This window comes from Paroedura picta, chromosome 12 (genome assembly GCF_049243985.1).
Source record: "Paroedura picta isolate Pp20150507F chromosome 12, Ppicta_v3.0, whole genome shotgun sequence".
Lineage (NCBI taxonomy): Eukaryota > Metazoa > Chordata > Lepidosauria > Squamata > Gekkonidae > Paroedura > Paroedura picta.
This window is the reverse complement of record NC_135380.1, coordinates 36,660,640-36,674,625: the sequence shown is the minus strand read 5'-3', so window position 1 is coordinate 36,674,625 and position 13,986 is coordinate 36,660,640. Positions and strand designations below refer to the sequence as shown.

Sequence of the window (13,986 nt, the reverse complement as noted above, 5' to 3'; positions counted from 1 at the left end):
AGCAGCCTCTAATTTGGGGGATGAGGTTTAACTCCCCGCACCTCCACATGCAGCCAACTGGGTGACCTTGGGGCAGTCTCAGAGCTTTTTCAGCCCCTCCTACGTCACAGGGCTTCTATGGGGGGGGGAGAAAGGAAAGATGTTTGTAAGCTGCTTTGGGACTCCTTTGGGTGGTGAAAAGCGGGGTATAAAAACCAGCTCTACTACTACATAATCACCTTTCTTGGGTATTAGTGGATTCCCCTTATTCTGTTTTCTTTATTGTTCTGTTTTGCTTTTCACTACTCCTGAATACTCGTTTAACTAGAATTTCTAAAAGGCAATCTGGAATTGGAGCGTGCCTCATTTATGGTACACTTTGGTCCTTTTCTTTCATTTGCATTCCTACGGGTGCCGCAACCCTTTAATCCGGTTGCTCATGTTGTGGTGACCCCCAACCATAAAATTATGCAAGGGTTCTTTCACAGAAATTAAAATAAACTGACCAATAGTGTGAAGATCCATTGTTCATGATTGTATATAAACTGTTTTTTTTTTTTAACCGGGGAGGCAGTGCTAGAGTGGGATGCACTGCGTGGTGAGCAGGGACGCCTGGAGAGGCTGGGCGCACATTTGCAGGAGCTGCACCAATGCTTGGAGCCCTAGGTCACCAAGCTGTGTCATCACCCGGAGCACCTGTTGGCAGACTGTGCCACTCTGGAGGTTCTGCTGGAGCTGCTGGTATCTGAGCGCAGGCACCTGCTGGAGGAGCAGCAACAGTGGTGGTGCCCCCTGGCCATGCTGCTCACTCGGTCGCGACCCCTGTGAAAGGGTCGTTCAACCCCCAGAGGGGTCCTAACCCCCAGGCTGAGAACCACTGCTCTAGAGAGCCCCAGATTGACAGAAGATCATCCCTGCCATGCCCTCCCACTTCTGTCCTGTGATTTCCCAGATTTGATTCTGGGTCGTCTCCTCCCCGAACTTCTGGAATGGAGAAGGAGAGAAATACGTCAGCCATCTGAGAAAGATGGATGACCCCAAGGCTAGAACTCACAGCCCATTTGTCCTTCCTGACAATCCATTTTGCTTTGTCTCAATGTCTTTGAAAGTCCTCATCCATAATGGCTTCCCTTTCCCACGGGGATCATCATTTGTTCATGAGTCTGCTCTGAGGAGGTTGCCCGTGATATGTCGCTTCTTTACTTCAGCACTTTTGAGACAGCCAGGAAAGAGAAATGAGCTTGCCACAGCTCTGTTTATTTTCTACATGTCAAGTGGGAGCAGGTCAGCGAGGGCCAGCCAGGGGACGGCCAAATACTTGACTGTGGTCAAGCGGGATCATATATTCTGTCAAGCCAGGAACACCCTTGGTGGGAAAAGAAATCCTGTGCTTCATATTTGACTTTTTCCTCAGCTTTGGACGCCCCATCCGGACTGGTGGCTGTGAACATCACAGACTCCGAGGCACTGGCCGTTTGGCAGCCAGCGATAGCTGCAGTCGACAGTTACGTCATTTCCTATGCTGCTGAAGGGGGTAAGTCAAGAGCTTGATTTGTGCTACAGAGCTCTGCAGCCAAGACAGGGATCCTAGCTCTGGGACCTGGAATTACAGATCATGCCCAGCCAATAGAGATCAGTTCTCTGGAGAAAATGGAGGCTTTAGAGGGCAGTCTCTATGTAGGGTTGCCAGCTCTGGGATGGAAAATGCCTGGAGATTTTGGGGGTGAATCCAGAAGTGGGTGGGATTTGGGATGGGGAGGAACCTCAGTAGAATATATATTCACACAACCAAATCTACAAAATGAACCAAAGGTATCCAACTATAATCCAGAAACAGACATGCTGGGTCAGATACCAGTTCACCTGGCAGCTCCACTAATCCCCTGGTCTTCTTTTCCTGTTTAGAGCCAGAAGTGACTCAAAGTGTTTCAGGCAACACCGTGGAGTATGATCTTATTAACCTTCATCCTGCTGCTGAATATACCCTCAGGATGCATGCTGTTAAAGGACCGCAGAGAAGCTCTACTGTTACCACCAAATTTACTACAGGTACCCTGAAAGGTTTTGTCTATCATAAGTCCCGAATGAAGCTACATTGAGAATCCCACAGAGTCAAGATCCCCAGAAGTGGGCTTAAGTCTGTGCAAGAGAAGAAGGCATGGTTCTGTTTCTAAAAGACTGCAGAGTTCTACATGCAAACCTGTTCTTCATGCAAGTAGAACAGTCTGGGTCATAAATCCCAAAGTCAGTGGGGCCACCTATGAGAAGGCCCTGCTTAATATCCACCAAACAACCCTCTTTCACATGAGACCTTTGTGGAGGCCTTCTTTCTGCTCTTGTGGGTGGGCTTATATCTCAAAAGAATTTCAAGGGATTACAGCATGAGGGCAGGCAAGAAATAAAATAAAATAATTCTGAGGTTAAGACATTTCACCAGAGATGTGCCTTACTGGAAAGCTTGTGCTTTTCATGCAGAAAGTCCCAGGTTCAGTGGTTGACATTCCAGATAAAGGAGCTGGAGGTGGGAAAGATGCTCTGTCTTCAGGCCATGGAGAGAAGATCAGAGTAGATGACAGTGAGCTTGATGGGCCAGTAGTCTGTCTTGATACAAGGCAGTTTCCTTTGCCCATGAATCCACTTTAGAAGAGCCCTTGTACAGCAAATGATTTGCACATAGGAAGTCCCAGGTTCAATGCCCAGCTAAAGGCATTTCAAGTAGCAGGTTCTGAACAAGACTTCAGACAGCTGTCATCATTCCTGATGCATTATACAGAACTAGATAGACCAATGATTTGATTTAGAGTTTTTCTATATTCTTGTTTTCCTTGCTTGTAAGTTCCTGTTTCTTTGGAGGCTGTTCTCTCCCCACCCACCTCCATTCCTCACACATTTTGCTCCCATGAGTGATCAATTTGATATTACACCGGTTTATTTCCAGTGTATCTCCCTGCCGCTTTAACCTGCAGGTTTTTATGCCAAATCAATCAATCAATCAATTTATTTACGGTCATAGACCAGCCAGTAAAAAAGCATAAAATTACAAATATAAAATCAATTATAAATGGGTGAAAACTAAGAAATAAGAACAATTGTATATAGATCCAGTATAAAAGAGAGAGAGAGAGAAAAAAAAAAAAAAAACACTAGGGAACAGGGTTGGTCCAGCTCTGCCTTATTTTTATAGCTACCCAAGCAAATCTAGCGATAATTTTTGTTAGATCTTTATTTGTGTCTGAAAGTAGTAGCTTAAGACGCTGTTTCCTCAAACCTCTGGGGCATTCTGCGAGCAATGAGGCCAGTGAATTTGTACGGATGTGACGATAGAGCCTGCACTCAAATAGGACATGTTCAGCTGTCTCTATTTGACCTTCGCCACAGACACACTTACGTGCTTCTATCGGTAGCCCCTTGAACTTTCCTTCCAGGAAAGCGGAAGGGAGGGCATTATAGCGGAGAAGAGTAAAAGATCTTCTTTGTTCAGAATGTGGAAGATCAGTTAGATATGGCATTAAGACAGCCTTATTAAGAAGGTCTTTCCCAAAAAGTGGGTCCAATATCTTATTGATATCATGCTGTCTTTCTACATCTATTACTCTGTTCCTTATTAATTCTTTCGCTTTGTCATGTCCCAGGCCCAGAATAAATTGATAGGACAGACCATAGGAACACAGCTTCTCTGGTAGTGCTTTTAGCCAGGGTGCGACAAATGAGTCTGTTAGTAGAAGGCTGATAAGACCCCTCTGCCGAAATACCAGTTTAAGCCAGAACATAAGGGTTGCCATCCAGAGCCTAGTCTGAACATTAACCATTCCAGTCTCTATCCTAATTGCGATATTGGAGATGTTATTTGGCAATTGGAGAATAGTTCTCAGAAATTTAGACTGGACCTTCTCTAGGTTAGATAGATTGCCAGAGATGCTTATTGGGGCCCCATAGGTTAGTTGTGCAAGAGCTTTAGCCTTACAGATGTTGATGGCCGCTTGTATGCATCTTCCACCTTTTTGCCAAAAAAATTTCTGAATTGCACTTGAGCTTTTCTGCGCATTTGATGAGATATAATTTATATGTGCAGTTCTAGCTTGTGTGGCCTGAATTATGACTCCCAAATATTTGTATTGTTTTACTTGCTCTATCAGGGTCCCATTTATTCTCCAAATGTGAGATTTTGGCCTCTTTCCACAAACCATCACCTGAGTTTTATTATGGTTCACTTCAAGGTAGTTTGCTTGGCAATACAAGTTTAAGGCACTCAAAGCTCTTCTCATTCCTATGGGAGTCCTAGAGAATAAGGCTAGATCATCGGCATAAAGCAAAAATGAGATGTGTTTTCCACTGATTTTTGGAGGATGGAAATTTGGGTTTTTGAGATAGCTGCCAATGTCATTAATAAAGTAATTAAATAGGAGGGGGGCCAATATGCATCCCTGCTTAACTCCCTTTGTTGTCTTGATTAAATCTGTGAGATGTCCTTGAGGGCTACATTTAACTCTTATGGCAGTATTTTCATGTAGTTTTTTAATAAGCACAAGTAGCCTCCTGTCAATGGAGGTCCTGCCTAATTTGGCCCATAACAGATCTCTTGGAATAGAGTCAAATGCAGATTTAAAATCAACAAATGAGATATAAAGGGAGGTTGATTTCTTTGAGGAGTATTTAGCTATTAGGTGATCTACCAGCATACAATGATCCAGTGTGGAATATCCTTCTCTAAAGCCTCCTTGTTCCTCTGCTAGGATGTTCTCTTCTTCTAGCCAGTCTCTATATTTCCAGCAAAGGTGCCTAGCATACAGCTTACTTATGGTGCTGAGGAGGCTTATTGGTCTGTAGTTTTGGGGTTCCTTCCTATTTCCTCTCTTGTATATGGGTACCACCACTGCTATTTCCCAACCTTTTGGAAGGATACCTGTTCTATCAATTGTTGTAAACAGCTTAGCCAATACTGGCACCCACCATTCTATGTTCCTTCTAATTAGTTCAGGAGGTACTAAATCATAGCCAGGGGCTTTCCCTGATTTAAGGGTACCAATGAGCTTCTTGACTTCAGAGTGATTAACTTGTGGCCATTCCGGTATCCTGGTCAGCTCTCCCACATCTGTTGCCTGAATTAGCTTTATCTCTAATGAAGAGTATAGCGCCTTATAATGTGCTTCCCATATTCCCGGTGGGATGGTTGAAGCTGAAACTGATTTTGCTTTACAATCAGACACTAGTTTCCAGAACCAAGATGAGTTTTTATCGAGAACAGCTTGCCTGATTTGTTCCCAGGCTTCTAGAGCAGCCTTCTTCTTTTTAACAAGAATCACGCTTTTATACTTCTGTTTTAATTGCTTGATCTCATTTCCTATAACATCAGAGGGATCAGTTCTATAATATATGTATTTATCTCTTAGGGCCTGTTTTATGGCTCTACATTCTCCATCGAACCAAGTATTGGAATGGCTGTTTGTCTGCTTATTTTTACCTTGCATAGCATTAGATAATGCATCCTGAAAGACCTCAATCAGGCTTTCATACCTGTTTAGGATTGAGGTACTTTCAGAGTTAGAGAGAAATTCTTTTGTTTTGTTAATAAAAGATGTTAGGCTAAACAGATCATTAATTATTTTGTCTGTCTTGATGTTCCATTTAATTCTTGGTAGACAGTTCTCATCAGCTGCAAGCCCCTCAAAGCACTGGGTTAGCCGAAGCCGATTGAATGGAAGAGTACAGGATATTACTAAGGGAAAATGGTCACTATCATAGAAGGATGAAACCTCAAATGACCTCAGAACTTGTATCAGATTTTTAGAGACAATTATATAATCAATTGTACTCATTTTATCCCCAGCCCAAAATGTAAACTCCGCTGGATGGTCCTCAATTGCTGCACCATTTAAAATAACTAAATCCAATCTATGTGCCATCTGAGCCAGCATAAGTCCAGCATAGTTGTATTTGGTGTCTTTGAACACTCTTGCGAGTAAAGGCTCAGGTGTGTCAATTTCAGGTACATGTAAATTATAGCCAGCATATAGGGCACAATCATCATAACCCATCCTAGCATTGAAGTCTCCTCCAAGTATAAAACGTGCAAGGGGAATTTTTATGCCAAAAATAACCCATTGTAATATTAAATAGACTACTAGAGGGAGCAAAAAACATGTTGAACAGGGAACACCCCCTCCCCAAGAAACAGTGAGGAAAATAAGAAAACAGAATAGCCCCAGTCTATCTTCATCTACGGTATGAAGACTGGGGTAATGACTGGGGAAGGCACCGGCAAGTATTGAGTCTGCCATGAAAATGCTAGAGGGCATCACCCCAAGGGTCAGACATGACCCGGTGCTTGCACAGGGGATACCTATTCCTTTATCTTCATCTAACCCAAGGGAGGCCAAACTATGGCTCACTAGATATCTATGGACTACAAATGTATATGGATCTAAGCATGCTAAAGTAAACACCAGCTAGGCAATGAAAAAAAAAACCCATAGATATTGAACATATGGCAACTTGTATTTATTTGGCTACATCCTCTCTGGCTGATGCACCCACAACTTGCTGGTTTTTTGCTAGGTCTTGATGCTCCAAAGGATCTGATTGCCACTGAGGTCCAGTTTGAAACAGCATTACTGACCTGGAGACCTCCGCGTGCTTCTGTTACTGGCTACCTCCTCATCTATGAGTCCATTGACGGCAAAGTCAAGGTAAGCAGTCTTGGTGCAAAACAGTATTCAAAATCCGTCATGGGGAACATGAAGACTTCCGCATCTCATACTCCTATTTGTTCACTTCTTTCCATGTTTTGTTTTGGGTTCTTTGTCTCCCCCCCCCCTTCAACATTTTCAAACTGCACAATATTTTTGTTTGCAAAGAAGTTTGCCCATTAAACTTTATTTGGGGCCAGTTGCACATCATCGGCAAGTAATACAAGTGGCGTGAAGTTGGCATAAAAATAACATTGAAGAAATTGATTAAGAATGCCAGTAGTGAAAACCCGGGCAAAATCAAGAGACTCCTAAGAACAGCACAGAAAAATAAAAAGGGCACATTTGTACACCCTCAAAATTGAACATGGAAACTGCCTAAGCACTACTGGACTTGGCCTTCTTGTAACCCTATACCCCACTACTGCTGTTGAGTTTTTGTTTGTTTGTTTTTCAGCTGTATAATTACCTTGGGAATTTGGGTCAGGTTGAAAGCGCAGGTTATAGCAGTTTTAACCAAATAAATAACATATTTTGCCACTGTGTCTGAACCAAACATTTTTTCTGTTGTTTTTTTCCCTTACTCTCTCTACCCTCCCCTTCCTTCCTTCCTTCCTTCCTTCCTCCCTCCCTCCCTCCCTTCCTCCTTCCTTCCTTCCTTTCTTCCTTCCTTCCTTTTCTGCATACATCCAATCCCAGTATTTAAGGTGGTTAACAGTAAACCTATTAAATGTTAATGCAGACTGTAAAGCCTGGACATTTAAAGAAGGGGGAAAAAACCCATCAAGCCAAATGGGAAGGCCAAGAGTGCTATTCTGGATGGGCTTCTAAGAAGTGAAATGGTTTCTTTCTGAAACAGACTGGCTCTCTATGTATTCCAGTCATGCTCCGAAAGATGCCCCAATGGCAGAAAAAAAATACTTTGCTTAATGTTTGATGTGCTTCAGGCATGCAATTGCATTTAGCGCATGTGAGCAGGCCATCTTAGCTCCTGCCCAGCCTGCTTCTTAAGCAGCCCCCCCTCCTCAAACATTATCCCATTAAAAATTCATTGCCAGAGAGGTCTCCTCTCGTATTTCTGATGAGAGCTAGTATGGGAAGGATCCAGCGGGACCAGCGATGGCCTCATCAATCATTGAAACTGTTTTCTTAAAGTTGCATGAATGATTCATCGAAGGGCATCGGCATGTGTTAAAAATGTACGTGGTTTTCCCCTTCCCTCCCTGTGTGGTTCTTTGACAACCAGCAGCCCTCCATTATTGATTCTCCTTTTAGGAAGTCATACTGGGACCCGACTCGACGTCCTACAGCTTGTCGGATCTCAGCCCATCCACCCAGTACACGGTGAAATTGCAGGCACTCAACCGGAGTTTGAAGAGCAAGACAATCCAAGCAGTTTTCACCACAAGTATGATATGCAAGCGGAGGGCCCGCAGGGAATCGTGGGAGGCGGAAATGGTTTGGAAATCTCACCCCACCCCCCAAAATCTCTCCTTTCACTATTCTCTCAGCTCAGTGGCTTGAGTAGACCAATTCTCCCCTTTCCCTTTTGAGTTGGTGGTCAACTGCATTCATGTGGTTACTAACCTCTAGGGGGAGCCCAAAGTTCTGCCAAAATAACAACTGTTCTGCAGACTACAGAGATCAGTTCCCTTGGAGGAAATGGCAGCTTCATTGGGTGGTCACTGCTGCATCGCAGCCTCACAGAGCTCCCTCTCCTTCTTAAGCTCCATCCTTCTCCGGCACTACCTCCAAAACTGCAGGAACTGTCTGAGCGAGAGTTGGCAGCCTTGTCCAGCATGCAGTCTTCTGCCCCCTCTGGAGGTGGTTTGCCATTGCCTGCTTCTATGTCATGGCCCCTAGTGGAGGAACTTCATCCAAATCCTTGGAGGTCTCCCAATCAAATGCTAGCCATGGTTGGCCCTGCTTAGCTTCCAAGATTTGAGGAGATCTGGCTTACCTAGACTATCCAGGTTAGGGTGAGGGTGTGGTCAACAATATCCCATAGCATACTGTTCTTTAAAAAATATACACCTGTGAGGGTTCATAAAACACAAATTCCACTTGGGGGTGGTGTGATCAGATCATCTGGCATTCCAGTATTTAGGGCACAATTTGGTTAGAGAGAATTTAAGATTCTCTCTTTCTTGGGTCCTGATACTCTGCTCTCCCCTTTCGTTGCAGGTGGCCTTCTTTACCCTTTTCCCCGGGACTGCTCTCAAGCTCTTCTGAATGGAGAAACTGCATCTGGCCTTTATACCATATATGTGAATGGGGATCAGTCCCAGCCTCTAGAGGTGTACTGCGACATGGCTTCTGATGGTGGAGGATGGATTGTGAGTATGGACTGACAAAGGAAAGGAAAGCTTCCCTATAGAGCAGGGATTTCCAAACCGGGTTCAGCATAGTTGTTAAGCATTTGGAAATCTGGAAATGAAGCTACCTGGGACAAAAACATCTACTGGGCCATAATTTGCTCTCCTCTGTTCTAACATAATGCTGTCTGTTTGGGGTATCAGGTCTTTTTAAGAAGGCAGGATGGAGGACAGGATTTCTACCAGAACTGGAGGACTTACGAGGCTGGCTTTGGGGATCCCAAGAAGGAATTCTGGATAGGTAGGTGACCACCGAGTATTTCTTTTCACACCACAGAGACATCAACTGCATGGACAAGTATCCCTGCAGGCATATAGCTTCTCTGGGTTGAAATTGGTTACAGGCTTTCACCCTTGTTAAATTCCAATGAGTTTTTTTGAGAGCTCGCTTCAATGCATTTCCATCAGCACTGCTTAGTGGAAGATTTCAGCATGTGCCTATGAAAGATTGACTGTACCCTTACAGTTCGGGTGCAATTGAATTGATTACTCATATTCTGCTGCATTGTAAGTTTTGCCAGGATATCAGAAGTAGGCTAATTTCACCATTGTTACTGCGGTTCTCTAGCTAAACGGATGATCTACTAATTGACATCTTACACGCCGATAAAAAGAATTCTATTTCTTATACAGTGGTGAAGTTCTTTTATATAGATGGCAGAGTGCAGAAATCCTTGGTTGGTGTTAAGTGACTTGGTTGTTAACGTAATAATTTTACTGTGGGTTCACCTCTGTTTTGATGCTGGTCAATGACCGTAAATAAATGAATGAGCGAGTTCCAGGCTTGGACCAAGAGCATCTCTGAAAAACTAGTTTGGAAGGAATAAGAGGGCTGCAGAGACCATTATCAGGAGAGCTTCTTTTCAGTTTATTTTGATGTAAAATCAGCTTTAAAAATAAAAATATCAGCCATTCTCGCCCCTTATGTGTCCCCTGCCCCCTCCCTCCTCCCCTCTACCTCCCACTCTCTGTCCTTACCTGCTGGCATGGCTTGCTGGGCTGGAAGGCAGATTCCTTTGTATCCTGTATTCACAATGGATCTGTCCCTGCCAAGCGGGAAAGACAGAGACTGTAGAAGTTGTGCTATTGCACTGCCCCCACAACAGTGAAATTTGCTCACAATATTCAGCGCCATTGTCAGCAAGCTCCCCAAGAAGGTCAGAACAATTGAACATATCACTGGTCCTCTGGGATCTCTCTTCAGAAATAGCACATAACATTGCAAACATTGATTTGAGGGTATGTGACATACATATGAGGAGAGCAAGGATTGTGTTCTATGCAGGGGTGGCCAAATGGTGGCTTTCCAGATGTCCGTAGACTACAGTTCCCATTTGCCCCTGCCAAACTGGCCATGACGGCAATGCGGAAATGATAGTCCATGAACATCTGGAGAGCCACAGTTTGGTAACTCCTGCTTTGCAGAGTGGAGGTTCTGGTGGGCCTCTTTCCTTTAAAAAATCTTCCAGATTGGAGATTTGTTCCCATGAAATGGCAAGGGATATTATTGTTACACATTTCGAGTCTCTTGCAAATGGCTATATCTTCACTGCAAGAAGAAGAAGAAGAAGAAGAAGAAGAAGAAGAAGAAGAAGAAGAAGAAGAAGAAGAAGAAGAAGAAGAAGAAGAAGAAGAAGAAGAAGAAGAAGAAGAAGAAGAAGAAGAAGAAGAAGAAGAAGAAGAAGAAGAAGAAGAAGAAGAGTTGGTTCTTATATGATGCGGTTTTTCCTACCCGAAGGAGGCTCAAAGCGGCTTACAGTCGCCTTCCCATTCCTCTTCCCACAACAGACACCCTGTGGGGTGAGTGAGGCTGAGAGAGTGCTGATATCACTGCTCGGTAAGAACAGTTTTATCAGTGCCATGATGAGCCCAAGGTCACCCAGCTGGCTGCATGTGGGGGAGCGCAGAATCGAACCTGGCATGCCAGATTAGAAGTCCGCACTCATAACCACTACACCAAACTGGCTCTCAACACAACAACACAAACAGTATACGTCCTTGCTGTTTCTGGGCTCTGTGCAAATCTTCCTCCATTCAGGACTATCTCCGAGAAAAGTGTGAGCGCATCCAATGAGGCTGGGAAATGCTGCATGTTCATTTTTTATCTTACACAGGTCTGGACAAGCTTCACAAGATCACTTCCCAGGGACAATATGAGTTGCGGGTGGATTTGCGGGACCACGGGGAGACTGCTTATGCCCTTTACAACAAATTCAGCGTGGGAGAGGCCAGGACACGCTACCGGCTGAAAGTGGATGGATACAGCGGCACGGCAGGTACGCTCTCAGCTTACAGAAACAAGCGTCCACACCAAATTCTCTCGCTTGCGGTGTTCTCAAAGGGCATTTGAGAACAACGATCTCTTCCGCACCACATTCCCTGTGTCCAGCCTGCTTGCCAGTCCTTATTACAATGATTCTTGCTATGTCTCTGTAAGGCAGGCCACTTTTGTTATCCTACCCACACTGTAGACCAGCTCTTTTCATCTTTGGACTATGGAAGAGTCCCTGAAATATTGTTCAGCCTTTGAGGAGTCCCAGAACTGGGCCGGGAATAATGTCAGCTCTCCACGCCTTCCCTGCCATGCCTGAGGATGAGTGAGGGAGGAAGAGAGAGAAGGCGGCTTGAGGCAGAAGTAGTGGCCCAGGTTTGCTCCCCTTTCCCAGGTGCAGTAACCATGTGAGAACACCACCCCCAGGTCAATGGAAGCACCTGGTTCCTTGCATTCACTGGCAGGGGCTCCTGGGAATTGTAGTCCATGGACATCTGGAGGGCCGCAGTTTGACTACCCCTGTTGTAGACAGACTGCTGAAGCTGAAGAAATGAAGGCTTACCAAAGGCCCCTTAATGAGCTGGTGGCAGGAGCAGAGGATGGGAGAAACATGGAGACTTCCCAGAGCTCCTTGACAGGGAAGGAGAAATTGACAGCTGCCCCCCCCCCTATGCATTTGACCCTTATAACAATCGTGGGATGAAGATTAATGTAAGAAAGTCATCCAAGGAGTTTTCTAGCTCAATGAGGTTTTGAATTCAGGGTTGGAAGAACTTTTTTTTAATACCTTGCTTTTCACTAACCGAAGGAGTCCCAAAGTGGCCTTTCCCATTCACTAAACAGTCTGGGACCAGCATACTTTCATGAGACTGCCTTTTCCCTTATAAATCCCCCCAACCAAGAGTGCTGAGATCTTCACAGGAACATCTGCTCTGGATTCCTGGCCTGAAAGAGGTCCCAGTCTGGTGGAATGAGCTCTCAGGCAAGATCAGGGCCCTGAGGGACCTAAATCGGTTTTCAGGGCCTGTCAAATGGAGCTCTTCCACCAGGCTTATGGTCGAGGCCAAGAATAATATCCACCATGGAAGCTGGCCTCACTGTTTGGGGAGGAGGGAGAAGAGATGGCAGATCAGCTCCTGCCAAACCTCCCCATCTGGGACTTAGTCGGGGGCATGAACTGCAGCAGTTGGAATGTTTTAAAGTTCAAACTTTTGTATGTGTTTTAATGCTCTCATCCGCCATGAGCATTGCAAGGCCAGGATATAAATTGAAAATTATTATTAATAATAATAATAATTATTATTATTTCTCTCCCCACACCAGATACCATGTGGGGTATGTGGAGCTGAGAGAGCTCTGACAGCCCTTTGAGTGACCCAAAGTCACTCACCTAGTTACATGTGGAGGTGTGCGGAATCAAACCCACTTCTGACGCTCTTCACCACTCCACCACCACCATGCTGGCTCTAGCCACCCAATGGCCAGCTTAGCACTTCCTTAACACAGCCCTGGGCCCTGTTCGTTTGCTGCAGTCTAGGAACTGACGTGTCACTGGTGCAGTTCTATCTCTGGCAGGCCCCTTTGGGCCACAGCCTTTTGGGAGGCAGTTTCCACTTCAAATCCTCCCCACCGCCCTGAGCCAAATGCTGCGTTTTATGGCCGAGTCTCCTGGAACGTAAACACACCTGCTAAGCAGAGCCATGTCTCATGGGGAGCGCTAACTATCCGTCACTAAGATGGTTTACAAGAGCAGAGTTTCGTGGCCCGAGAGGCCAAGAATGTGCTGGGCTGCCTCTGTTTGAGCGAACCATACACAGAGCCTGGAAAATGTTGCCAGAGGCCGAGTCTGCTTTGTCACAAAAGCAGAGGACTAAATCTCGCAAACTCTCTGATTTGTGCCTTGCTAATTCTGGAACTTGTGCCTCCTGAACCAAGGTTCGGAAAAGACGCCTCCCCCAAACATTTCAGGGACGTTTTTATTTTATTTTTATTTATTTTATTTATTATATTTATACTAGGGATAAAGCCCGTTGCATTCAGGAATGCAAAAGGTGCTAGACTGGGGGGAGGGGGGGTGAAAGAATGCAGATGGCCTCTCCCTCCTCCCAGGACCTGGAAAGGCTGCAGGCTGGAGGCCCCTGGGAAGGGAACTCACCAGCAGGGACAGCTCTCACACAGCAGGGATCTACAGCCTCTGAGCCTTGGAGGGAAGTGGAAGCACTCAAGCCATATTACATCCTGGCCACAGGGTGGAGATGGTGTTGGTCACTTTGATGGATGTTCTCCATTGCCAGTCGGATTGAGGGAGGTTGACCTTGCTTGTTCAGTTAGATCTGTTGGCCACATTTGATGTGGTCAGCCATGAACTGCTGGCACACTGCCTCGCCAGGACGGGGATGCAGGGCACAGCTCTCAGCTGGATACACTCTTTTCTTCATAACCGGCTGTGGGGCATGAGTTACCGCGCTCTTACTGACTCCCATGTGCAGTTCCTCAGGGTTCAGTTCTCTCTCCCACGTTGTTCAACATCTTTATGCGCCCTCTGGCCCAGCTGGTGCAGAATTTAGGGCTGGGCTGTCATCAATAGGCTGATGACACCCAGCTCTATCTCCTCATGGACAGCTGCCCGGACTCTCCCCCAGAACCATTCACCAGATGTTTGGAAGCCATTGCT

The 13,986-nt window shown here is 45.3% G+C and overlaps 1 protein-coding gene across 8 annotated transcripts in view; it reads left to right on the top strand.

The window, feature by feature from the left end:
- Nucleotides 1-13,986, top strand: part of TNC (tenascin C) — a 91,753-nt gene that overhangs the window by 73,706 nt on the left and 4,061 nt on the right. For all 8 annotated transcript variants that reach the window (XM_077306929.1, XM_077306928.1, XM_077306930.1 and 5 more), the window contains 7 exons: nucleotides 1,394-1,513; nucleotides 1,885-2,028; nucleotides 6,535-6,665; nucleotides 7,941-8,073; nucleotides 8,850-9,001; nucleotides 9,185-9,281; nucleotides 11,155-11,316. In XM_077306929.1, coding sequence (XP_077163044.1) covers nucleotides 1,394-1,513; nucleotides 1,885-2,028; nucleotides 6,535-6,665; nucleotides 7,941-8,073; nucleotides 8,850-9,001; nucleotides 9,185-9,281; nucleotides 11,155-11,316 — 939 coding nt within the window. The remainder of the gene's footprint in view (nucleotides 1-1,393; nucleotides 1,514-1,884; nucleotides 2,029-6,534; nucleotides 6,666-7,940; nucleotides 8,074-8,849; nucleotides 9,002-9,184; nucleotides 9,282-11,154; nucleotides 11,317-13,986) is intronic.